This window comes from Anomaloglossus baeobatrachus, chromosome 5 (assembly GCF_048569485.1).
Source record: "Anomaloglossus baeobatrachus isolate aAnoBae1 chromosome 5, aAnoBae1.hap1, whole genome shotgun sequence".
Classification (NCBI taxonomy): Eukaryota; Metazoa; Chordata; class Amphibia; order Anura; family Aromobatidae; genus Anomaloglossus; species Anomaloglossus baeobatrachus.
Window position 1 is genome coordinate 572,520,837 of NC_134357.1, and position 26,051 is coordinate 572,546,887.

Consider the following 26,051-nt stretch of genomic DNA (forward strand, 5'->3'; position numbering starts at 1 on the left):
AGTGACATTAATATTTTGTAGATCCTCCTTTTGCAAAAATAACAGCCTCTAGTCGCTTCCTGTAGCTTTCAATGAGTTCCTGGATCCTGGATGAAGGTATATTTGACCATTCCTGTTTACAAAACAATTCCAGTTCAGTTAAGTTTGATGGTCGCCGAGCATGGACAGCCCGCTTCAAATCATCCCACAGATGTTCAATGATATTCAGGTCTGGGGACTGGGATGGCCATTCCAGAACATTGTAATTGTTCCTCTGCATGAATGCCTGAGTAGATTTGGAGCGGTGTTTTGGATCATTGTCTTGCTGAAATATCCATCCCCTGCGTAACTTCAACTTCGTCACTGATTCTTGCACATTATTGTCAAGAATCTGCTGATACTGAGTTGAATCCATGCGACCCTCAACTTTAACAAGATTCCCGGTGCCGGCATTGGCCACACAGCCCCAAAGCATGATGGAACCTCCACCAAATTTTACTGTGGGTAGCAAGTGCTTTTCTTGGAATGCCGTGTTTTTTGGCCTCCATGCATAACGCCTTTTTGTATGACCAAACATGACTAAACAACTCAATTTTTGTTTCATCAGTCCACAGAACCTTCGTCCAAAATGTAACTGGCTTGTCCAAATGTGCTTTTGCATACCTCAGGCGACTCTGTTTGTGGCGTGCTTGCAGAAACGGCTTCTTTCGCATCACTCTCCCATACAGCTTCTCCTTGTGCAACGTGCGCTGTATTGTTGACCGATGCACATTGACACCATCTGCAGCAAGATGATGCTGCAGGTCTTTGGAGGTGATCTGTGGATTGTCCTTGACTGTTCTCACCATTCTTCTTCTCTGCCTTTCTGATATTTTTCTTGGCCTTCCACTTCTGGGATTAACAAGAACTGTACCTGTGTTCTTCCATTTCCTTACTATGTTACTCATAGTGGAAACTGACAGTTTAAATCTCTGAGACAACTTTTTGTGTCCTTCCCCTGAACAACTATGTTGAATAATCTTTGTTTTCAGATCATTTGAGAGTTGTTTTGAGGAGCCCATGATGCCACTCTTCATAGGAGATTCAAATAGGAGAACCTACTTGCAAGTGGCCACCTTAAATACCTTTTCTCATGATTGGATACACCTGCCTATGAAGTTCAAAGCCCAATGAGGTTACAAAACCAATTTAGTGCTTCAGTAAGTCAGTAAAAAGTAGTTAGGAGTGTTCAAAACAAGAAATTGATAAGGGTGCCCGTACTTAGGCACCTGTCAAATTTAGTTGAAATGCGGATTGCACATTTTCTGTTAGTACAATAAACCTCATTTCAATCCAGAAATATTACTGAGTCCATCAGTTATTAAATATATGAAACTGAAATAGCTGTTGCAAAAATCCAAATTGTTATAAAGAAAAAAGGTTAACATTAATAGTGGTGCCTAAACTTTTTCATATGACTGTAAGTCTGGACTCCTCATGGCAGTGTGGCAATCATCCCTATCTAGCGAACGGTTATCTCCAGTAATTGTATTATTACACCGGATTCTTTATTATGTTACATCGTCATCTCCCCATTCAGGTCCCTACAATATCGGATCCTCTCAGTGGAGATCTTCTATATAAGAGAATTCTCCTGATTGACCCATCAAGGATGGATATGGACAGGGACAAGATGGCGGAGAGGATATTACACCTCACCCTAGAGATCCTCTTCCGGCTTACTGGAGAGGTGAGAGATTCTGATGACGTCACATTACATCATTCTTATCTATGGGAATAACAGATGGACAGAACTGGAGAGGTGAGGACTCTGGAAATGTCTGTAGTGAGATTTATTACTGTGTCTCTCCATAACCAGGATTACACAGTAGTGAAGAAGACCTCTAGTGAGCACTGTCAGGCCCCTGTGTCTGAGGGATGGGGAAGACCCCTGAGCCCAATCACGGGGCCTCCACCTCACCCCCCGATACATGAGGACATCGATAACAAGAAGATCCTAGAACTCACCTACAAGATGATTGAGCTGCTGACTGGAGAGGTGACACTGCTGGGAATGCTGGGACATTATACAGTAACGCTATGAAGGGATCGGGGGGTTGACAGTATCATTGTATGTGTCAGGTTCCTATAAGGTGTCAGGACGTCACCGTTTATTTCTCCATGGAGGAGTGGGAGTATTTAGAAGGACACAAAGATCTGTACAAGGAAGTCATAATGGAGGTTCCCCAGGCCCTCACATCACCAGGTAATAGACAGGACTAAATACACACGGCTTATAATTATCTGTATGTAAGGAATGAATTCAGTCCCTGTATGTGTCTCTTCCAGATCTATCCAGTAAGAGGACAACACCAGAGAGATGTCCCCGTCCTCTTCTCCCACAGGACTGTAAACAAGAAGATCCCGATGTTCCTCAGGATGTGTTTCCTCCAGTTCTATCCAGTAAGAGATATCTACTCATGTACTTTCTGCACTAATTTGTGGCTACATTTTTAGACTTTCTGCTCTGGTTTTTTTCAGCTGTATTTTCTTTGCTTCTGCTTCTTCTGCTGTTTGTTTCTAGTGCCTTCTCTGTGTCATTATGGAGGCAACTCAAAGACCTGCAGAGGGTTCATGAATATCCTGTTTCCCTGAAAAGACGACCGACACCGAAAAGAAGCCCTAGCATGATTTTATGGGATTTTTGGAGACTGCTTGAAATATAAGCTCTACTCCATAAATAAGCCCTAGTTACAGTCAGGGCCAACGTTAGGAGGCTTCAAACTGCACAATTTCTCCAGATCCCCACTCTCTTAGGGACCCCATCAGTTGTATTCTAAGGTTGATTGTTTGAGGATCTTTGATGACTTCAGAGTCATGTGACATGATGTAACCAAAGGTCTCTTAATTGTAGGAGTCTAAATTAATTTAATAGAAGAAAGGCTGGCATTAGGGGAAAGGGAGAGCAAACTAACCCATTCTCTTAGCGGCACCAGTGTTTATATGCTTATTATAAGACTGCTTAATGACCTTTTGACATCACATCATGTGACCAAAGGTCTGTTAATTATAGAAGTCTAAAGCTGACGAGGAGATAGGCTGGTGTGTGTATGTTCACGCCAATGTTAACCAGCTTTGCCAAAATGGGGAGAATTACAGCCGTACACTGAAATGCAAGTTTTCAACTAAAGAAGATGTAATAAAATTATTGCTTTAGAGAATGTGAACTACTGGCAAACTGTCGCGGGCGGAGGAGGGGACGCTGCGCTCTCCCACTGCTCGGGTCCGGCCGCTGCTGCTGCGGCTGCCGCTGCTCGGTGGTGGCTCGAGCGGTGGGCCGGATCCCGGGGACTCGAGCGGCGTTCCTCGCCCGTGAGTGAAAAGGGGGATTTTGATTGTGGGGATTTGATTATTGTCCGTGAGGCCACCCACGGTTGTGGTGATATTGGTGACACCACCGCTGTTCTGGACGGGGATCCCGGGAGCGGTGACAGGGAGCAGCTTTGTTGTTAGTTCTCCCCTCCGTGGGTAGGAGGTTGGTTGTCCCGGGGCCCGGTGATGGGGTAGGGATGGATGGCAGGCGGGCTACGGGGCCTGGCGAGGTGCAGGGTCGCGGGGGCAGTGCTGTGCCGCACGGCACGGTGGTACTCACTCAGCCAAAGATGATGACACAGTTCTCGGTAAAACACACGGCTGGATGGACGGGTCCCACAGACGGCTGCGGTGTTGTTTATCCCGGCAGGTTGGTGATGACTGCCTTTCCCTGCACCTATGTACGGTAAACGGTTCCAATGGGTTCCCATCAGTAACCCGCTCCCCAGCTTGGATATGGGCCGGAGGAGCCCCTTTTGCCCACAGGCTCTGGCCCTGGGAAACGGTTGCCTTGGCGGTGGCGGTGTCTCCCTCTCTTGGTTGGACTGTTGCCTTCTGTCGGGACTTGGCTGCTGGGAAACCAAGGAGGTTCCCTTCGCTAACGAATTTGGCAAATTCACGGCGACTCCTAGCCTTGCCGGGGTCCGTAAGCCCCTGCCAGATGGTGCTGACTTCTCTTCGCGTACCGGTCCGGTACCGCCGGGCCACCGCCCGTCCACGGTCCTTACGGTAGACTCCGATAGGCCACTCCTGCAGACAGTCACCACCGTCTGCCAACCTTGCTGTGCCGCCCGGGCCACACACCTGGACGCCGTCAGTTAGTTGCTTCACTACCACTTTCCTTCCTCTCACTTTCACCTCCAACACTAAACTGTTTACTTTTCCCACCTCCAGGACTGTGAACTCCTCGGTGGGCGGGACCAACCGCCTGGCCCACCCCCTGGTGTGAACACCAGACCCTGGAGGAAGGCAACAAGGGTTTTGTGTCTGACTTCGGTGTGCCTGCTGGGAGTGTGGGGTATGTTGGTGTTGTTCTCTGTGGCCCCTGGCTTGTTCAGGGCGCCACAAAACTACCCTGGAAGGAATGGAGACCCCCTACAGAAGGAGATTTGACACCTAGACCCTGATTCATCAAAGCAATTATGGCAGAATTCTGGCATAAATCACTTCAAAAGTTCTCAAAACTTTCTGTGCAATAGGGAGTTGTGAAAAAAATTGGGCAACTTTTGGAGGTTTCCCGCCAATTTTAACCACCTTTTGCCAAAATGAGCAGAGCTTGGTCATAAGATGGGTGTGATGCCAACGCTTCTCTAATTCATACCAAACTGCGGCGTTCCCTATGCCAGAAATCTCACTCCAGTCCCTGACATCATTTTTCAGTGTCCATCGCCGCTCTTGATGAATTGGAGCTCATGTACTTTCTGTATGTTTATTTGTACAGACTGCAAGACCCTGCCTCCTGCTTTGGTTACAAAGCCTAAAGATAGGCCATGAATTTTACAGTCCCGGACAACCCCGTTAAATAGCCAGCATCTGTATAACTATTTTATTTTCGTCTTTCAAAAAAACATTTTTTTCCAATTGTCTATGTTGTGGATCAATGTTACAAGGAGATTTTTGCAGGTTTTGCCAACTGCCATGGCGGTGTCAGGATCTGTGGAAATGATAGATTCTGGTACTCTGCATGTTAACTTCTCTGATACCTGTGAGCAGCGCAGGGAGCCGCAGGTGTCAAACCACAGTCTTGGGCAGTCTAGCAAGAGTTATTCTCTGCTGGGCTGCTTGTTTATGTCTTTGATCACATGCTGTGGAGGAGAAAGTATCCCCTTCTGTATATGATGGCTTGACTATTCCATTAATGCCAACTATAGGTTACCTATACTTGTCTGGTCAGATGTTGTGATCCAGACTTACCAGTGGTTGTGCATTATTGCTTTAAGCTGTTGTGGTGTTAACCCTTGTTGTCTTTTTTTTTTTGCTGCCTTCCTGCTCTTGCTTTTCTCCTTAGTCTCTCACTGTTTATTTCTGTGAGTTTGCAATGTATCCCGTCTGTCTTAAACTGTGTTTCTCGTCTGTCTTAATCTGTATTTCTATGATATTCCTGCCCCTTCCTTATTCGGTGGATAACAGATTAAATCTGGTCAGGAGAATAGTAAGGCATGGGACTCCGGCATCTCCATGTTCAGGGGAAATCCAGACGTTAGGAATACCTTAGGGTCCACTAGTGTGAGGGACCGTATACAAGCCTCCTGTCCCTCATTATCCTGCAGTCACATTGTGACAATCAGATTATTTACTGTAGCACATTCCAGAGAACTGGAGCAATGAATGGGAGATCAGAATTAACAAAGATGTAACTAACTCTTAGGCTGCTTTCACACTTGCGTTCATCGGAATCGGTCTCTCTCTGTCGGTGTCTCTCTCTCGGTCTCTATCTCTCTCTGTCGGTCGGTCTCTTTGTCGCGGGCGGGGAGGAGGGTGTCAGCACACTACGCTCACCCCTTCTGCTCGGGTCCGGCGGCTGCTGCTCAGTGGTGGCTCGAGCGGTGGGCCGGATCCCGGGGTTTCTCGAGCGACACTCCTCGCCCGTGAGTGAAAGGGGGTTTGTTGGGTGTGGGGATTGTTTATTGTCCGTGACGCCACCCACGGTTGTGGTGATTTCACCACCGCTGCTCAATACGGGGATCCCGGGGATGGTGATGCGGAGCAGCCAGGTGTTGTGTTGCCCCTCCGTGGGTAGGGGTTGGTGATCCCGGGGCCCGGTGATGGCTGGGGAGGTGCAGGGCCTGGTGGGCGCAGGGACGCGGGGGCAGCGCTGTGCCTTGCGGCACTGTGGTACTCACTCAGCCTGAGACGTTGACACAGTTTTTACGGTAAACCAAACGGCTGGTAAGACGGTCCCACGGACGGCTGCACTTGCTCTCCCGGTAGGTGACGGTGATGTCCCTTTTCCTAGCACCTTTGTGTACTTGTTGGTTGCGATGGGTCCCCACCGGTAACCCGCTCCCCGGCTTCAAGCTGGACCGGGGGAGCTCTACTCTTTGCCCGCAGGCGCTGGCCCTAAGAAACTGGTGCCTTGGCGGTGGCTGTGTCTCTCTTACACTGGCTGGGCTGTTGCCTTCAATCGGGACTTGGTTGTTGGGAGATCTACGTCCCCTTCACTGACGGATTCGGCAAATTATGGCGACTCCAAGCCTTGCCGGGGTCCGAGAGGCCCCTGCCCTGGTGCTGACTGTCCTTCGGAACACTGCTCCAGACCGCCGGGCACACAGCCTACGGGGTCCTTCCAGGAAGTTCCAAACTTCCCCTCCAGACAGTCACCGCCGTTGCTGACCTTGCTGACCTGTCCTGCACACAGCTGGACTACCTCAGGCTTTTGCACGCTCTTTCTGTTTTGTCACCACCACTCTTGCTTTCCTCCTTTACTACTTTTCTTCCTTCACTTTCACTTAGTTGTTTTCTCAAGCCCTGCCTGGGCTTCTCTCTCATGTCCCTCCCTGGACTCAACTGCCTGGTTTCTCCCGCCTCCAGAGCTGTGAACTCCTCGGTGGGCGGAGCCAACCGCCTGGCCCACCCCCTGGTGTGAATCATCAGCCTCTGGAGGAAGGCAACAAGGATTTTTGGTTAGCTTTGGTGTTCCTACCTGGGATGTAGGGTGTGGTGGTGTGTGACCTGTGTCCCCTGGCTTGCCCAGGGCGACACATTCCCCCTTAGCAAAATGCAGACTGTCCGCGGGCTGCCGTCCAACACCGGTTTTATTTTTCTGAAAAAGATAACATGGTAAAATAACATATGTACATTTTTAATAACTCTTCCCTTAACGGGAGGCACATTTCTTTAACGTTGCATAACGGTTTACGGTTACGGTTTCCGCTCTCTCCCACCCAAGCAACCTGGCCCTGATGCTGCCCCTAAAGCCCAGGCAGCACCCCTTGACCCACAGTCCAGCACACGATACCCGAGTGGGATCTGTCCTTCCCTCCAGAGGGTAGCCACCGGTTCCTTTGGTGGCTGGGCCCCAGCCTGCTGTGCTGAGGGCCCTCCCTCCAACCTGCCTCTCCGGAGGCGGCATTGCGGAAACGGTAATGGCAAACAACTTATTTACAAGCCACTTAACGTTTGTGGTTGCCCTGCAAGTTCACGGGCTTGTCCATGGAAAGTCCTCCATGCAACTTTTTAAACGGTCCCCACGGGGACAACGGTGCCGGCTCCAGCCGGTTCAATCACAAAGATAATCTGGTTACTGTTCGGTAATCATTTCCTCATTCTTTCAACTTTTTCAAACTTTTAAACAAACAAAGTGGTGGTCCCAACGGGGACGGTGCAACGGGCATCCGCTGCCCTACTCCAGGCCTTCAGGCTCCAGTGCTCCTTCCAAGGGAGGGGGCGCGGCGCTCACTCGGGACTCTTGGCTGCCCCTTAGCTTAGCGTCCAGCGCGAACCACCCCCGCTCCCCACAGTGCCGGGTGTATTGCACAAGGTCGCCCGGCATCAGGTTGCGGCCGGGATGTTCTTCAGGCAGGTGGGCATTCACATCCCGCCGGGCTACAAACACTTCGGCCTCCAGGCCCGGCTCGTAGATGAACCCGTAGCCCCGGCGGACATCAAACCGCCTCACCTGCCCCTCGTACAACGGACCCCGGACACGGAACGTGGCCTGTCGGAGATTCTCCTTCTCCCTTATCGCTCTGGCCACCAGCTCGGCCTTCTTCCGCTCCCTCTCGGCGATCTCCAGGCCCAGCGGTACCGGCTCCCTATCCCAATACGGCGCCGGCGCACGGGTCGGGCCCCGCGGGACATCCTGGACGTTGCCCACTGTCAGGAATCTGGGCGGCATGTCCCGCGGTGTCTTGGCCTTGGGCGCTGCTTTGCAGCAACAACCCGGCGCTACCTCAGCCGAGGTGTGGGGGATGGGCATAGGGGCTTTCCGCTGCTGGGCCTTCGGCTCGGAGCGGGTCATCGGCTCCGGCTCGGGGGATTTTTCAGGGGATGCCTCCGGTTTAACTTTCGGAATCTTCCACGGTAACACCTCCGGTGTACGGCGGGCTCCGGCTACAGGTCGGCCCGCCTGGACGGGGACGCTGGGTACTGCTACCGGTTGCGGTGGTAGCAGGCCTAGTGGCGGGGTCACGGCCTCCGGGACGGGTGGCGAGGGAGGCAACGGGGGGAGAGGGCTTGGACCGGGCCCCACAGCCGCGATGACCGGCCCTTCAAGGGCATCGGGACGTGGGTCACTCACCCTCCCTTTCTCCGCTTCCTCCTCGCGTCTCCGCACGGTGGCTATAACGTCCGCCATGTCGGCCTCCCACTCCTCCATGAGGAGCTGCATCCTGACCTGCAGCCTTTGGTAGAGCTGCGCGGTTCGGATTTCCACCCACGCCGCGGTTCCAGGCGCGGGGGCTACGGTGTCGCGGGACGGCATCCACATGATGGCTTCTTCTTTACTTCCAGGAACGGTATGTTTGCAGAGTCCTGGCGTCCCTGCTTTTATAGCTGCAGCTACATGCAGCCAGCCGCCATCGCGTCCCCCTTAGCTCTTTCCGGCCCCTCCTCTCTCGGGGCGGGATTTTGGCCTTCGCGCCTCTACTACTCGAGAAGACGCTCGAGCGGGAACTTTTCGCGCCAAAGATGGCGGCTTCTAAAATTTTTCTGCCGGATACCTCCGGCGGTAACAAGGCGCACCTCTACCAGACGGCAGAGCGGTAAGATCCTGTTCGTGATGCCAAGTTGTCGCGGGCGGGGAGGAGGGTGTCAGCACACTACGCTCACCCCTTCTGCTCGGGTCCGGCGGCTGCTGCTCAGTGGTGGCTCGAGCGGTGGGCCGGATCCCGGGGTTTCTCGAGCGACACTCCTCGCCCGTGAGTGAAAGGGGGTTTGTTGGGTGTGGGGATTGTTTATTGTCCGTGACGCCACCCACGGTTGTGGTGATTTCACCACCGCTGCTCAATACGGGGATCCCGGGGATGGTGATGCGGAGCAGCCAGGTGTTGTGTTGCCCCTCCGTGGGTAGGGGTTGGTGATCCCGGGGCCCGGTGATGGCTGGGGAGGTGCAGGGCCTGGTGGGCGCAGGGACGCGGGGGCAGCGCTGTGCCTTGCGGCACTGTGGTACTCACTCAGCCTGAGACGTTGACACAGTTTTTACGGTAAACCAAACGGCTGGTAAGACGGTCCCACGGACGGCTGCACTTGCTCTCCCGGTAGGTGACGGTGATGTCCCTTTTCCTAGCACCTTTGTGTACTTGTTGGTTGCGATGGGTCCCCACCGGTAACCCGCTCCCCGGCTTCAAGCTGGACCGGGGGAGCTCTACTCTTTGCCCGCAGGCGCTGGCCCTAAGAAACTGGTGCCTTGGCGGTGGCTGTGTCTCTCTTACACTGGCTGGGCTGTTGCCTTCAATCGGGACTTGGTTGTTGGGGGATCTACGTCCCCTTCACTGACGGATTCGGCAAATTATGGCGACTCCAAGCCTTGCCGGGGTCCGAGAGGCCCCTGCCTGGTGCTGACTGTCCTTCGGAACACTGCTCCAGACCGCCGGGCACACAGCCTACGGGGTCCTTCCAGGAAGTTCCAAACGGTCCCCTCCAGACAGTCACCACCGTTGCTGACCTTGCTGACCTGTCCTGCACACAGCTGGACTACCTCAGGCTTTTGCACGCTCTTTCTGTTTTGTCACCACTCTTGCTTTCCTCCTTTACTACTTTTCTTCCTTCACTTTCACTTAGTTGTTTTCTCAAGCCCTGCCTGGGCTACTCTCTCATGTCCCTCCCTGGACTCAACTGCCTGGTTTCTCCCGCCTCCAGAGCTGTGAACTCCTCGGTGGGCGGAGCCAACCGCCTGGCCCACCCCCTGATGTGAATCATCAGCCTCTGGAGGAAGGCAACAAGGATTTTTGGTTAGCTTTGGTGTTCCTACCTGGGATGTAGGGTGTGGTGGTGTGTGACCTGTGTCCCCTGGCTTGCCCAGGGTGACACATCTTCCTCTCACCCCCTCTCTCATACTCACCGATCACCGGCACGGCGCTGCACAGCTGTCACACTGCTCTGCTTTTGAAAATGCCATCCGCTCATTATTCCATCTCGTATTCACTGCTTCCCCCGCCCTCCGGCTCCTATGATTGATTGTAGTCAGACGCGCCCCCACACTAAGTGACAGCTGTCTCACTGCAACCAATCACAGCCGCCGATGGGTGGGTTTATATCATGCAGTACAATAAATAAATAAAAAAACCAGCGTGCGTTCCCCCCAATTTTGATACCAGCCAAGATAAGGCCACACTGCTGAAGGCTGGCATTCTCCGGATGGGGAGCCACACGTTATGGGGAGCCCCCAGCCTAAAAATATCATCCAGCAGCCGCCCGGAATTGCCGCATCCATTAGATGTGACAGTCTCAGGACTCTACCCCGCTCACCCCGAATTGCCCTGGTGCGGTGGCAATCGGGGTAATATGGAGTTAATGGCAGCCCATAGCTGCCACTAAATCCTAGGTTAATCATGGCAGGCATCTGTGAGACACCCCCCATTATTAACCTGTAAGTGAAAGTAAATAAACACATTCACCCGAAAAAATCCTTTATTTGGAATAAAAGACAAAAAACACTCTCTTTTACCACTTTATTAGTCCCCCAAATACCCCTCCAAGTCCGACGTAATCCACATGAGGTCCCACAACGCTTTCAGCTGTGCTACATCAGAAGCTGACAGTAGCAGTAGTAGAACACTGCAGCTCTCTGTGAGCTCCACGCAGAAACTGAAGTGAATGGCGCTGTCAGCAGGGACGTCACTGAGGTAGTGCCGGGGTGTGTGCGGTGATGATGTGGGCGATAGTGCCTGTGTGTGCAGTGATGATGGGGGCTGTAGTGCCTGTGTGTGTGTGTGTGTGGTGATGATGGGGGCGGTAGTACCGCCGGTGTGTGCAGTGATGATGGGGGCGGTAGTGCCGGTGTGTGTGGTGATGATTGGGGCGGTAGTGCCTGCGTGTGTGAGGTGATGATGGGGGTGGTTGTGCCGGTGTGTGTGCGGTGATGATGGAGGTGGTAGTCCCGGTGTGTGCGGTGATGACGGGAACGGTAGTGCCGGTGTGTGCGGTGATGATGGGGATGGTAGTGCCGGTGTGTGTACGGCGATGATGTGGTAGTGTCTGCGTGTGCGGTGATGATGGGGGCGGTAATGCCGGTGTGTGCAGTGATGATGGGGGTGGTAGTACCTCCTTGTGCGGTGATAATTGGGGCGGTAGTGCCGGTGTATGCAATGATGATGGGGGCGGTAGTGCCACTGACGGATTCCTGCGAAATAACGCATCCGTTAGCAACACAAAAATTGACGGATGCATCGTTTCGACGCAGCAATAGGCCTGGCGGATGAGACACAATGAAAGTGTGAAAGCAGCTTAAAGGCCCCATTACACGCATTGATTTATCGTGTGTTTGCATGTGCGATCGCACCCGCCCCCATCGTTTGTGCGTTACGGGCAATTTGTTGCCCGTGTCGCACAAAGTCGTTAACCCCCATCACACGTACTTCCCTCCCGGACGACCTCGCTGTGGGCGGCGAACATCCTCTTCCTGAAGGGGGAGGGACGTTCGGCATCACAGCGACGTCACACAGCGGCCGCCCAATAGAAGCGAAGGGGCGGAGATGAGCGGGACATAACATCCCGCTCAACTCCTTCCTTCCGCATTGCCAGTGGCCGAAGGTAAGCTGCAGTCATCGTTCCCGAGGTGTCACACGGAGCGATGTGTGCTGCCTCGGGAACAATGAACAACCGGAGTGCAGAAGGACGATAGTTTTTTTTTTTAAAATGAGCGACGTGTCAACGAGCAACGATAAGGTGAGTATTTTTGCTCGTTCACAGTCGCTCGTAGCTGTCACACACTACGATATGTCAAACGATGCCGGATGTGTGGCACGGTATCCGTGACCCCGACGTCATATTGTTAGATATATCGTAGCGTGTAACGGGGCGTTTAGATATTGAAATTGGACAACAGATTCAGAATACATTTTTTCCTAATTTAATTTCTGATATTATGGTTTAAACAAATAAATGAAATTTCAAGATAATATCATTAAAAAATAATAACTGTTTATTTTTAGCAGATGACTGTATTGGGAGTTCAGATGGAAATCTAATATCTTCAGAAATTAAAACAGATGATCAAAGTATCACACATGATACATATAAAGAATATGCTGTTGTCACAGATATACCTCCAGTCCTTCCTCGGAAAGCTTTATCATCTGATCTGTTCAAACAAGTCCAAAAGTCCGATTTATCACAGAATTTTAAGCAAAATGAAAATTACAGAAGGGATGTGGAACATGTAACGGCTCCTGCAAGGAAGAAACCATTTTCATGTTCAAAATGTGGGAAATGTTTTATTTGGAAATCAGAACTTGTTAGACATCAGAAAATTCACACAGGGGAGAAGCCATTTTCATGCCCAGAATGTGGAAAATGTTTTACTCGTAAATTAACCCTTGCTAATCATCAAAAAATTCACACAGGGGAGAAGCCATTTTCATGTTCAGAACAAAGGAAATGTTTTATTCGGAAATCAGATCTTGTTGAGTATCAAAGCATTCACACAGGGGAGAAGCCATTTTCATGTTCAGAGTGTGGGAAATGTTTTACTCAGAAATCACATATTAATAGACATAAAAAAATTCACACAGGAGAGAAGCCATTTTCATGTTCAAAATGTGAGAAATGTTTTATCACGAAATCACATCTTAATAGCCATCAAAAAACTCACACAGGGGAGAAGCCATTTTCATGCCCAGAATGTGGAAAATGTTTTACTCGGAAAATAGCCCTTGCTAATCATCAAAAAATTCACACAGGGGAGAAGCCATTTGCATGTTCAGAGTGTACAAAATGTTTTATTTGGAAATCGGATCTTGTTGCGCATCAAAGAATTCACACAGGTGTGAAGCCATTTTCATGTTCAGAGTGTGGGAAATGTTTTATTCAGAAATCGGAACTTGTTTGGCATCAAAGATCTCACACAGGGGAAAAGCCATTTTCTTGTTCAGAATGTGGGAAATGTTTTATTCAGAGATCACATCTTGTTAGACATCAGAAAATTCACAAAGGGGAGAAGCCATTTCCATGTTCAGAATGTGGGAAATGTTTTATCCATAAATCACATCTTGTTACACATCAGAAAAAACACACAGGGGAAAAGCCATTTTCATGTTCAGAGTGTGGAAAATGTTTTATTCAGAAATCAGACATTGTTAAACATCAGAAAATTCACACAGGGGAGAAGCCATTTTCATGTTCAGAGTGTGGGAAATGTTTTATTCAGAAATGGGAACTTGTTTGTCATCAAAGATCTCATACAGGGGAAAAGCCATATTCATGTTCAAAATGTGGGAAATGTTTTATCCAGAAATCACATCTTGTTACACATCAGAAAATTCACACAGGGGAGAAACCATTTTCATGTTCAGAGTGTGAGAAATGTTTTATTCAGAAATCAGAACTTGTTAGACATCAGAAAATTCACACAGGGGAAAAGCCATTTTCATGCCCAGAATGTGGTAAATGTTTTACTAGGAAATCAGGTCTTGTTTATCATCAAAAAAATCACACAAAATAAACCATTTTTATGTTCTGAATGTGGAAAATGTAATTTTCAGAAATAGATCTTGTTAAACATATGAAGAAGCCGCACAGGGAAGGAACCTTTATTTTGTTGTGAATAATTGAAATGTTGAACTGGTAAATCAAGTCTTGCCTACCTTCAGAAAACCAACAGAGCGGAGCAGCCATTCTTGCTTTCAGAATTTTCTAAATGTTTTTTTATTTATTTATATCCCCCAATTTTTAGCGCAATGTGTTTGACGACTTTCCCTTTAAATAGTGCTTATCACAAATCTGCGGCTTCTTTTTTTATTTACTAAAGCAGAAGAGAGCCGCAGATTAGTGAATTTTCTAAATATAAGCCAGTACCAAAACTTTTGGAAGTCTCCCTAATGTCCCCCCAAATGAACTTCCAGGTTGCGAGATCCCACAACCCCCATGGATCTCTCTCACCGTGAAAGAGTGAGCTCTATGACCCCAGCGCTGCAGCACCCTTCTTAAGCAGTTCAGTAAAACCTTAAAAGAGTATGTGACCGCGCTGGATTAGTTGAGAGATCAGTGTCTCGTGCTTAGAGCAGCTGCAGAGATTTGTGGGATCCCGCTCTGCATACAGAGATCCCACAAAATTGAAATTCAGGCTCAACTCTGCTAGTAAGCTGGGTATTTTAAGAGCCTTTAGGAACATTTGTGAAAGGTTTTGACACTGGATAATTCACTAATCTCAGTTTGCCCACTGCTTTATGTACTAAAAAGTGCAGTATATCATAGTGTATATAATTGCTTTGAAAACTTGTTTTGTTAATAAATGCTTGTAAAATATATATATTCTTCATGCCTATCTTTCTCTATTGTTTAGATGTGATGATTTTGCCTCAGAACCTCTGGAGTTGAGGCAGAGCTGTAGACATTTTGCACAAAAATAGTGAGGGGATGTCACAGGTGTCATGGCCAGCGGACAATCCAGTAGCAGTGAGTGTTAGAAAGTCCCAGAGATTGGCAGCATGTGTTGTTATCTGACAGTTTTCTGTTTCTGCAGCAGTGGACTCTATGACCCTGGGAAACTCAGTGTTTCCCCTCAGTTGCCAGCCAATGATCTTCCTTTATAAACCTCACCCTGGGGTGCTTTGGGTGCGGTTTATAGTTGTTACTGGATGTGATTTGCAGCGGTGGTCTCCTCTTCTTGTTCCAGAGACTTCTGTGGTAGCTGCTTTTAAGATAAGTGCTTGACCTTTGATATCTACCTGGGCTCAGGTGGTAGAATATGTGTTTCCCCTGTATCGTTTGCTTTTGTATCCCTTAGCATTAGTGGTGTTGACGAATAGCTCATACCTGCCATTCTTACTTAGGGCCAAGATCAGGGTTTGCCTAGGGTGAGGTATTCCTGCTCGGCGACAGGTGCAGAACTTGTGTAGGGTTGGTGAGGACAGTGAGGGTAAGCTGCAGGTTATCAGGGGTCACCACTTCCCCTTTTCCCTAGTAATAGGGCATTCTTTTCCCTTTCCCTTTGTATTTTATTATACGGCCAGTATACCTTCTATCCCCAGCCATGACAGGGGAGAATTGAATCACACTGCATCCAAGATATGATCACAAAACGGACAGAGTCTTTAGATTTGCTTAATAAAAAGCCCATACAAGCCGAAGTTTAAGAAAGATATTAAATATTTTATTAAAGTGCTGTTGGGTACAAAAATACATAGATATACATCTGGACTAGAGGGAACGGTGCTGAAGGGGAAAGAAGCCCACGTGTCCCGGAGAGTGGAATGGGAAGATTATTCCTCAGCCGTGATCTTAAAATACCATAAGCAGAGCTGCATCATAACATAAAAAGGAGTAATCCACATTGAGTGAAAAAAGCCTTCCATACACCATATACCGTAGTAAGGGCAGCACTACTCACCTACTCAGATCACTGAAAAGCCGGGATAAACACGGGGGGACCGGCGTCCCAACACGTGTTTCGCGTTTAGGTATGCTTCATCGGGGGACAAATAAAAAGTGTGTGCAAGTACTGACCTTAAATAGGCACCCAAAATACCTCAAGGGTCCACCCTCTATGAACGCATAATGAGGAGTCCTTGAGACCGGAAATCCGCCCAGGTTCGGCGTCCACAGCGGAGACTGGATGGAAGAAAACTTCCTGTGACGTCACCAGTGTTGTTCCAGCCCTGCTGTTAAGGACGCCACCGCAGCGATATCCAGGCAACAGGCACGCCCCATGACGCGTCGCAGGGTACTGCCCCTCTCTCCCTCTTTCTCCCAGAACATGAAAGACCGCCGCTTGTTGTTAAGGTAAGGAGAAACTTCTCCGTGTAACCCGGTCAGGGATCGCCCGCCCCATAACAAAAGAGGAAGGAACAACACCGCAGTGATGTCCAAATAACGTGCACGCCCCATGACGCCTCACAGAGTAGCAGCCCCTTCATCCCCAGCAAGGAGCAGCTGCTGCTTACTTAAAAAGTAGGGGAGAGATTCCCCATATAGCGCAGACGGGGAAACGGGGAACCCCCCCCCCCAGAATATCACCCCCCAGAAACCCATCCATTGATTATCCCATACCACAGGGGAGAGCCACAATGCAATGGAGGAAAGGCAGAAAAGTGCACAGGGATCCACCATACCCTATCAAACCACTAATGTAGGAGAAAGATAGGAATAGAGACAGGATATAATATGTAATCACAATTCATTCCCAACGCATTTAACAATACCAATTTTTCCCAAGTGGAGAATATATTAGCAAATAATACAAAAGTTTCTTGCCCCATTAGAGTCCATATGGCGAAATATATACGAGATGATGTTGACACACCATATCTTCATTATCCATAATATTTGAAGGACAACGGCATGTAAATAGTCGTATTTCTTGATAGTTGCAGTCCATCCATTCCAATGCGTATATTTCAGCCTGAGTACAGGACCAGATGGGGATATGTGGAAGTTGTTAAGACACTCTGGTCCCAATTCATCAAAGCTTTTATGCCAAAAAAGTGACACAAAAGCTTTGAAAAGTCACAACAATTTGGATAAATTGAGTTGTGCCAAACTTTGGCGACTTTTGGCTTTTTCACTCCAAAATTTGCAGAGCTTAGGTGGGATGGGGCATGACAGCACAGCTCCTTAAAAACATGACGAGCTGTGGTGTTTTCTATGACAGAAATCTCACTCCAGTCCCTGAAGGGACTAATATTTCTAGGAGGCACATGCCACTTGTCAAACGCTCCAGATTCATGAAGAGGCATGCACCACTTCATGAATCAGGAGTGGCCCCCGCATAATTTGGGCCCTTTATGTTATAAAAATGATCTCTTTACAAAGTATAATTGTTGTAATTGAAAAACGAAAGAATTTTATATGTCTGATATCCAAGTGCTTATTTTTTTAATGGGGCTACCCTCAAATAGAGATGAGTGGACCTGTTGAAGTTCGGGTTTGGCTTTTTCAGATGGACTTTAGATAAAGTTCAATTAGGAACCAGACTTGACCTGAACCCCATTGGAAGTCACTGATTGGGCAATTTGGGTCTCCGCCCACATGCAACCGGTCATAAACAGAGAATTTCCAGGGGAGGGAGAGTGGGATTTTTTTCTTGTACACAATACATCCTTTAGCAATGTTTTTACCCCCAGTGAAAACCATTCAGACACTGCAAGTGGCTCACACTGGGCCAAGCACTGAGCATATTCGAGTACACCAATGCTAGATCGAGTGGTTAAAACGTAAACCACCCTTAAGGAGCAAACAACACAACAGACTGACATAGAGAGGCTGCACTAACTCACCAGCTGTCAGTACATGGATCATTATCTCCTGAGGAGAGTAGGAACGCTGTACAAGCCTGGAGCAGAGCAGATGGAAAAGTGGGTGTGCGGAGATAAGATGGCGCCGACAGTGACGAGGGAGGAGGGGGAGGAGAGAGAGGAACACCAACGGCAGCCGCAGCAGCATGTCGATGCAGGAGGCTAGGATAACAGAAGAACCCAGAGAAATCAGAGCAGTACAGAGACACTGGGTGAGATTAATTACCCAAGGGTGGCAAAAGAAATGGCAGACCATCTGACTGCAGACATTAGGGAGGCACTAGCAGTCTCCGTGGAGGAGGCTATGGCAGCGCTGCAGGAGGACATGGAACATCATGACATGAGCCTGACCGAGGTAGAACAAAGAATCTCTGATGCCGAAGACAATTTGACAAGACTGGAGGGCAGATTTAAGGAGCTAGATACTATTGCTCAGCTCATGAATGTTGAAATAGAAGACCTTGAAAATCGGTCTAGGAGGAATAACCTAAGGATGGTGGGCCTGCCTGAGTCAGTGATGACAAAATATCTGGACTCAATCTGTGAAAAATAATTACCCCAGGCCCTAGGTCTACTACACAGCTGCCGGGTAGAAAGAGCACACAGAGTGGGACCCATAAGGAAGCAAAGAGATCGACACAGTAATAATGACAATACCTCCAGGCAAAGTGAAATATCCAGAGCAAGACAGGTTATTATTAAATACCTGGAATACAAAGATAATGAAGAAATTCTACGGGCCTTCAGGAATAGCAGACAGACACTACGCATTCAGAGACACAAGATTCTACTATTTGGCAACTATTCAGCAGAAGTCACACGAAAAAGAAAACCATTTAGCCAGATCTACACTGGCCTCTATCACAAAAACATTAAATTTCAGCTTTTATACCCAGCAATGCTAAGAGTAAATGGAGCAGATGGGGTCACAAAGACTTTCCGGGATTCTTCGGAAGCAGAGAAGAGGATACTCCAGGAGGGGAGCACACGGCGACAGGAGAGGAATGGAAAAGAAGGGACTTCCACTGATCCGAAACATGCAGATCCTGCAAACATAACATCTGCAGCTAGACTCGACAACAAGCCTGAGTGGAGTCAATTGAGATCCAGACCAGCCAATCCGAAGGAAAAGCGATAGATGGTGACTTCAGCTGAGAAAAGAGGAGGAAGAGGCAGCAGCTCGTGAACAAGCAGGACAAGAAGAAGACTTAATTTGGGACTGCTGAAGGGAGCCATATTGTTACGGGGGGCTGTCTGATAATAACTGAAAGGAGTATCAGACAGTCAGGGTCCACCGTGCAAAGACTTTGCTGCAGACTATGGCAGAGTGCAATACCTCTGTTAACTCACAGAAGGATATAATAAGTAAGTAAATATAATAAGTAAGTAAAGCAATTCCTCCCTTACTTGGAGGGTGTGTGGAATGATCTCTGTTAATAATCACAGAGACAAAGGCAATGTGTGCGAAATGGCACCTACCTAGGTCCGCTCTTCTAGTGGTGCAAAAGAGACGAACAGCAGCATAAGCCGCACAAAGCTCCTACCTGCGTTCGCTCCACTAGTGTGCGAGGACACGAACCACTAGATATGGCACCTGCCTAGGTCCGCTCTTCTAGTGGTGCAAAAGAGACGAACAGCAGCGTAAGCCGCACAAAGCTCCTACCTCTGTTCGCTCCCCTAGTGTGCGAGGATACGAACAACTGCCAGACGCAGTATAAGGAACGTTACCCTAGCGGCAACGTCCACCTACGAGTAGAATCACAAGGCCCAGCCAGACCATGTGCCTCAGGCACCTGCCTATGTCCGCTCCCCTAAGAGGTAAGGATACGGACAGCAGCCGAAGCTGTAAGGTATAAGAACGCTACCCTGCCGGTAGCGCTCACCTAGCATAGACAGAGGAATGCCTAGAGGAACGCGCACAGAGCGTCTACTCATATGCATGAACCAAGAGGACTGAGCACCATGCGGCGTGTGTCAGGGTCTTATATAGACTCTGTGCCTCATCCAAGATGGAGGACACCAGAGCCAATCCGCTGCCAGAACGACAGGAGTGACGTCATGCTGGCCTATCACCGAGCAAGACGTCACAAGCACATGACCAGCGACCAATCGGCATAGAAGGTGTCAGAGACATGTGACCTCGTGTCAGCGATGATGTCACCCGCACATGTGCAATGGCTCCAAGATTGGACTTAGTCTCCGGCGCTCGCACATGTGCAGTAGCAAGAAATCTGGACTTAGTCTCCAGCGCTCGCACATGTGCAGTAGCAAGAAATCTGGACTTAGTCTCCAGCGCTCGCACATGTGCAGTAGCAAGAAATCTGGACTTGGTCTCCAGCGCTCGCACATGTGCAGTAGCAAGAAATCTGGACATAGTCTCCAGTGCTCGCAGCAACCGTAACAGTACCTCCCCCTCAAGGGCCCCCCTCCCGGCGACGCAGGTAATCGGCAACTAAGTCGGGAGCATGGACAGCCTCCTCAGGCTCCCAAGAGCGATGTTCCGGGCCATAGCCCTCCCAATCTATCAAGAAGAACCTGCGCCCTCTAACCATCTTAGAACCAACTATGGCTCGTACCTCATAGCTAGAGCGAGAGGAATCAGAGGCAGGAGAGTGCACTTCACGAGCGTGAGGTAAAATAGCCGGCTTTAGCAGTGAGACATGGAATTTGTCATGAATCCTAAGATGGACAGGTAACTTCAATTGATAGACTACAGGATTTACCTGTCGAAGAACCTCATAAGGACCCAGGAAGCGAGGAGCAAATTTGACAGAGCTCACTCTAAGTCTCACGTGTTTTGCAGAGAGCCACACAAAGTCCCCTGGAGAAAAGACAGGAGCCGGGCGACGAAACCGATCGGACACCGTCTTCATACGGTCCTTAGCTGCTTGGATCGACTCTTGAGTCCGATCCCAAACCTCTCTGGCATTAGTTGCCCAGTCGGCCACAAGAGGAGGAGGTGCAGCAGCGGGAAACGGTACCGGTACCCTAGGGTGTTGCCCATTATTGAGTACGAACGGTGTGTGCCCAGTGGCCTCAGCCAGCGAATTGTTAAGGGCAAATTCTGCCCAGGGTAGGAGGGAGGACCAGTTATCGTGGTTCTCAGCAACAAAGTGTCGAAGGTATATAATCATAGATTGATTGGTACGTTCAACCAAACCATTAGTCTCCGGATGGTATGCCGAAGAGAGATTCAACTCAATTTGCAGAAGGCTACAAAGATCTCGCCAGAAACGGGAAGTAAATTGCGGGCCTCTATCACAAATGATACGATCTGGCATCCCGTGAAGCCTAAAGACATGCTTGAGGAATAGTTTGGCTAGTACCCTGGAAGATGGGATTCTCGATAACGGTACGAGATGAACCATCCGGGAGAAATGGTCCGTAATGACCCACACAAATCTATGTCCCTGTGAACATGGAAGATCACCCACAAAGTCCATGCCTACCACCTCCCATGGTCTATCTGGCACTGGTAAAGGATGCAAGAGCCCAGCCGGTCTCTGCCGTAATGGACGGTTGCGAGCACACGAGTAGCAGGAACCGACATATCTCTTGACGTGGCTGGCTAAGTGTGGCCACCAATACCACCTCTCCAGTAACTCTCGTGTCCGCCTAATACCAAAATGCCCACCCACCTTTGAGGTGTGGGCCCATGACAGTATATCATTCTGTCGATCAGGCGGAACAAAGGTCTTGCCCGGTGGGATTTGGTCTAACGTCAAAGGGGAGAGCGTATGAAAAACCCTGGAGGGAAGGATAAGACGAGGTTCGTCAATCTCTTCCTGGGTAGAAAGCATAGAGCGAGACAGGGCGTCTGCCTTGTTATTCTTACTCCCAGACAGATAGTTGATGGAGAAGTGAAAGCGGGAGAAAAACAAGGACCAGCGGGCTTGGCGAGGATTCAGACGCTGAGCGGTTTGTAAGTACGTCAGATTCTTATGGTCTGTATAGACCTGGAAAGGATGTTTCGCTCCTTCCAGCAAGTGACGCCACTCCTCAAAGGCTAATCTCAAGGCGAGCAGTTCCCTATCCCCAATGGTATAGTTTCTCTCTGCCGGTGAAAAGGTTTTAGCAAAGAAGAAACACGGCCTTTTTCTACCTGCACCGTTCTTTTGATACAAGACCGCACCAGCACCCACTGAAGAGGCATCAACCTCTAAGAGGAAGGGCTTATTCTCATCGGGTCTTTGAAGAACGGGAGCAGTTGAAAAGTGTCTTTTTACTGCCTCAAAAGCCTGAGATGTCTCAGTAGACCAGGCTTTGGGATTAGCACCTTTCTTAGTCAAGGCCACCAAAGGGGCCACCAAAGTAGAAAAATGGGGTATGAACTGCCTGTAATAATTTATGAATCCTAAGAAGCGTTGCACCGCCTTCAAGGAATGAGGTTCGGACCATTGCAGGACAGCAGAGAGCTTCGCAGGATCCATAGCCAGACCCTCTTGTGAGATAATGTAACCCAAAAAAGGCAATGAGGACTGCTCGAATACACATTTCTCGAGTTTAGCAAACAATGAGTGCTCCCTTAAACGGGAAAGGACACGAACGACATCCTGACGATGAGTCTCCAGATCAGGAGAAAAAATCAGGATGTCGTCTAGATACACCACTACTGAGGATAACAGTAAATCCCTGAACACATCGTTTACGAAGTCCTGAAATACTGCGGGTGCATTACATAACCCAAAAGGCATGACGAGGTATTCATAGTGACCGTCTCGGGTGTTAAAAGCGGTCTTCCATTCGTCACCCTTTCGAATTCGTACCAAGTTATATGCACCCCGCAGATCCAACTTCGTAAAAACTTGAGCTCCTCTCAGTCTGTCAAAGAGCTCCGAAATTAAAGGTAATGGGTATTTGTTCTTTATTGTGATTGCGTTGAGACCCCTGTAATCTATGCAGGGACGCAAATCACCCTCTTTCTTCCGAACAAAGAAAAACCCAGCTCCCGCGGGAGAGACAGACTTACGAATGAACCCCTTCTCTAAACTCTCTCTTATATAGGTCGACATGGCCTCCGACTCAGGTATCGACAGGGGGTAAACCCTGCCTTTAGGTGGAACCGAACCTGGGATAAGGTCTATGGCACAATCATACGGCCTATGGGGTGGAAGAACCTCAGCACCCTGTTTGGAGAACACGTCAGCGAAATCCAAATAGGGTGTAGGTATGGGAGAGAGATCAGTTGATGCAACCGCAACGACCTTAGGTGGTAAGGGAAGACATCGGGACTGACATTTCGAACCCCAACTAATAATGCTGTCAGACTCCCAGTCAATGTGAGGAGCATGAGTCCGAAGCCATGGAAGACCCAGAAGGACGTCGTCTATACCCTCAGGCAAAACAAGAAAAGAAATCTCCTCTATGTGACCCTGAGACAGGGAAAGGCGCAAGGGAACTGTCCTCAATGTAATGGAGTCAGACAACATAGTTCCATTAACAACACGGACAGGAATAGGCGCCTCTAACATGATAGAGGGAATATTGTGTCCCTTTACAAATCCTGAGGACACAAAAATCCCGTCAGCTCCGGAATCCACAAAAGCCATAATAGGCCATGTATTCTCAGATAACGAGAGCTGACCTGGGATACAACACTTAGAGGGTGCAGAAGACGTCTCTAGTAACCCCCCTCTAATGGTTACTAGGCCAGGGAGTTTCCCTGACGACTAGAACACTTGTTGGCATAGTGCCCAGCCTGACGACATACGTAACATATAGGAGGACCAGACTTGCGTAGTCTGGAGAACGTATGACCTAACTCCATAGGAGTGGGAGATGTTTCAGATGCTGAGGAAGATGGTAGTGGACCCTCAACAACTGGAATAGCCCGATGCTTAGGGCGTGAGGAAGAGACCTCGAGTCTACGTTCCTTATGGCGTACATCGATCCTCGTTGCTACTGTGATCAAGTCCTCCAGAGAAGCAGGGACCTCACGAGTAGCAAGGGCATCCTTGACATAGCCTGCCAACCCTCTCCAGAAGATAGGAATCAACACCTTCTCTGGCCAATCTAGTTCTGCCACCAGAGTTCTAAAAGCAATGGCATAAGAACTAGTGGATAACGAACCCTGAGATAGATCTAACAGTCTCAGGGCCGCATCATGGGTAACCTGCGGACCCATGAATACCGCCTTAAGAGCATCAAGAAAGTCTTGATGTCTCAGAGTAACCACATCAGAGCGCTCCCATAGGGGAGTCGCCCATTCTAAGGCTTTGTCCTGAAGTAAGGAGATGATAAAGCCTACTCTGGACCTCTCCGTAGAGAAGCGAGAAGAGTTGACCTCTAGGTGTATCTGACACTGACTAATGAAACCACGACATGATCTGGCATCGCCAGAATATCTGTTTGGCAGAGCAAGTCGAGGATCATGTGCAGATGTCACCATGGTCTGAGGTTTATCCTCTATACTCTTGAGCCGTGACTCAAGTACTTGTATGTAACGGTGTAACTGCTGATATTCTGCCATAACTGCCAGACCCTTGGCTCAGTCCTAATGTTACGGGGGGCTGTCTGATAATAACTGAAAGGAGTATCAGACAGTCAGGGTCCACCGTGCAAAGACTTTGCTGCAGACTATGGCAGAGTGCAATACCTCTGTTAACTCACAGAAGGATATAATAAGTAAGTAAATATAATAAGTAAGTAAAGCAATTCCTCCCTTACTTGGAGGGTGTGTGGAATGATCTCTGTTAATAATCACAGAGACAAAGGCAATGTGTGCGAAATGGCACCTACCTAGGTCCGCTCTTCTAGTGGTGCAAAAGAGACGAACAGCAGCATAAGCCGCACAAAGCTCCTACCTGCGTTCGCTCCACTAGTGTGCGAGGACACGAACCACTAGATATGGCACCTGCCTAGGTCCGCTCTTCTAGTGGTGCAAAAGAGACGAACAGCAGCGTAAGCCGCACAAAGCTCCTACCTCTGTTCGCTCCCCTAGTGTGCGAGGATACGAACAACTGCCAGACGCAGTATAAGGAACAATACCCTAGCGGCAACGTCCACCTACGAGTAGAATCACAAGGCCCAGCCAGACCATGTGCCTCAGGCACCTGCCTATGTCCGCTCCCCTAAGAGGTAAGGATACGGACAGCAGCCGAAGCTGTAAGGTATAAGAACGCTACCCTGCCGGTAGCGCTCACCTAGCATAGACAGAGGAATGCCTAGAGGAACGCGCACAGAGCGTCTACTCATATGCATGAACCAAGAGGACTGAGCACCATGCGGCGTGTGTCAGGGTCTTATATAGACTCTGTGCCTCATCCAAGATGGAGGACACCAGAGCCAATCCGCTGCCAGAACGACAGGAGTGACGTCATGCTGGCCTATCACCGAGCAAGACGTCACAAGCACATGACCAGCGACCAATCGGCATAGAAGGTGTCAGAGACATGTGACCTCGTGTCAGCGATGATGTCACCCGCACATGTGCAATGGCTCCAAGATTGGACTTAGTCTCCGGCGCTCGCACATGTGCAGTAGCAAGAAATCTGGACTTAGTCTCCAGCGCTCGCACATGTGCAGTAGCAAGAAATCTGGACTTAGTCTCCAGCGCTCGCACATGTGCAGTAGCAAGAAATCTGGACTTAGTCTCCAGCGCTCGCACATGTGCAGTAGCAAGAAATCTGGACATAGTCTCCAGTGCTCGCAGCAACCGTAACACATATGGTGATAAATGGGCCTTAACTCTCTAAAGTCTCACCTGCCTCCCTGTTGTGTCCCATGAATGGGAACAACCTGTTGTATATTTCTTGCATTGCATATTTTTCCTCCTATCAGGAAATTCCTTTGTTACTAGGTAGATTTAGACTGTATAAAGACTGTCCCTATGTTCCTCCCTTAGTTGGCTTCTGTATAAGATGCTCCTCCCTTATTCTTCAGTTTAGTCTAGAGAAACCATTGCTGAAGACACATGTGTTCAAGCCGGTACAGATTATTCCTTTTCATCTGCCTGTACTTTGTACTTAATACAAGATTCTAGAAGAAAACTACAGCGTTTCTCCTGGTTTTCCTACAAGTCATCGTTCTGGCTGAGTTAAAGCTGTCTGATGCCTGTGGTGTGAGTACAAGCATACAGTTATCTAAGGGACTGGTAATTAGAGCGCTTGGGATTCACAGCTTCTAGGAAGAGACAGAACACTCCCTCTCTCTCTCTCTTTTCTTTCTCTTCCTTTTTTTCTCTCTCCTTTTCATGCCTACTCCTTTTTCCCTTCTATCATTCTCTAATGCTCTTTTTCTACCTTCATTCTCTTTCTTTTCTCCTTCATCCTTCTTTTATATCTCACCTCTTTCCATCTTCCTTTTTATCCCTTCATCTGCTTTTTATTTATT

At 49.0% G+C, this 26,051-nt stretch overlaps 2 protein-coding genes across 2 annotated transcripts in view; one reads left to right on the top strand and one right to left on the bottom strand.

Annotated features, from left to right (window-relative positions):
• LOC142312398 (uncharacterized) overlaps positions 1 to 14,663 on the top strand; it is a 60,908-nt gene extending 46,245 nt beyond the window's left edge. Inside the window, exon 5 of the mRNA XM_075351341.1 lies at positions 12,918 to 14,663. Within this exon, the coding sequence (XP_075207456.1) occupies positions 12,918 to 13,930 (1,013 nt within the window). The 3' untranslated portion in view covers positions 13,931 to 14,663. The remainder of the gene's footprint in view (positions 1 to 12,917) is intronic.
• LOC142312359 (uncharacterized) overlaps positions 1 to 26,051 on the bottom strand; it is a 336,375-nt gene that overhangs the window by 181,888 nt on the left and 128,436 nt on the right. The window lies entirely within an intron of this gene.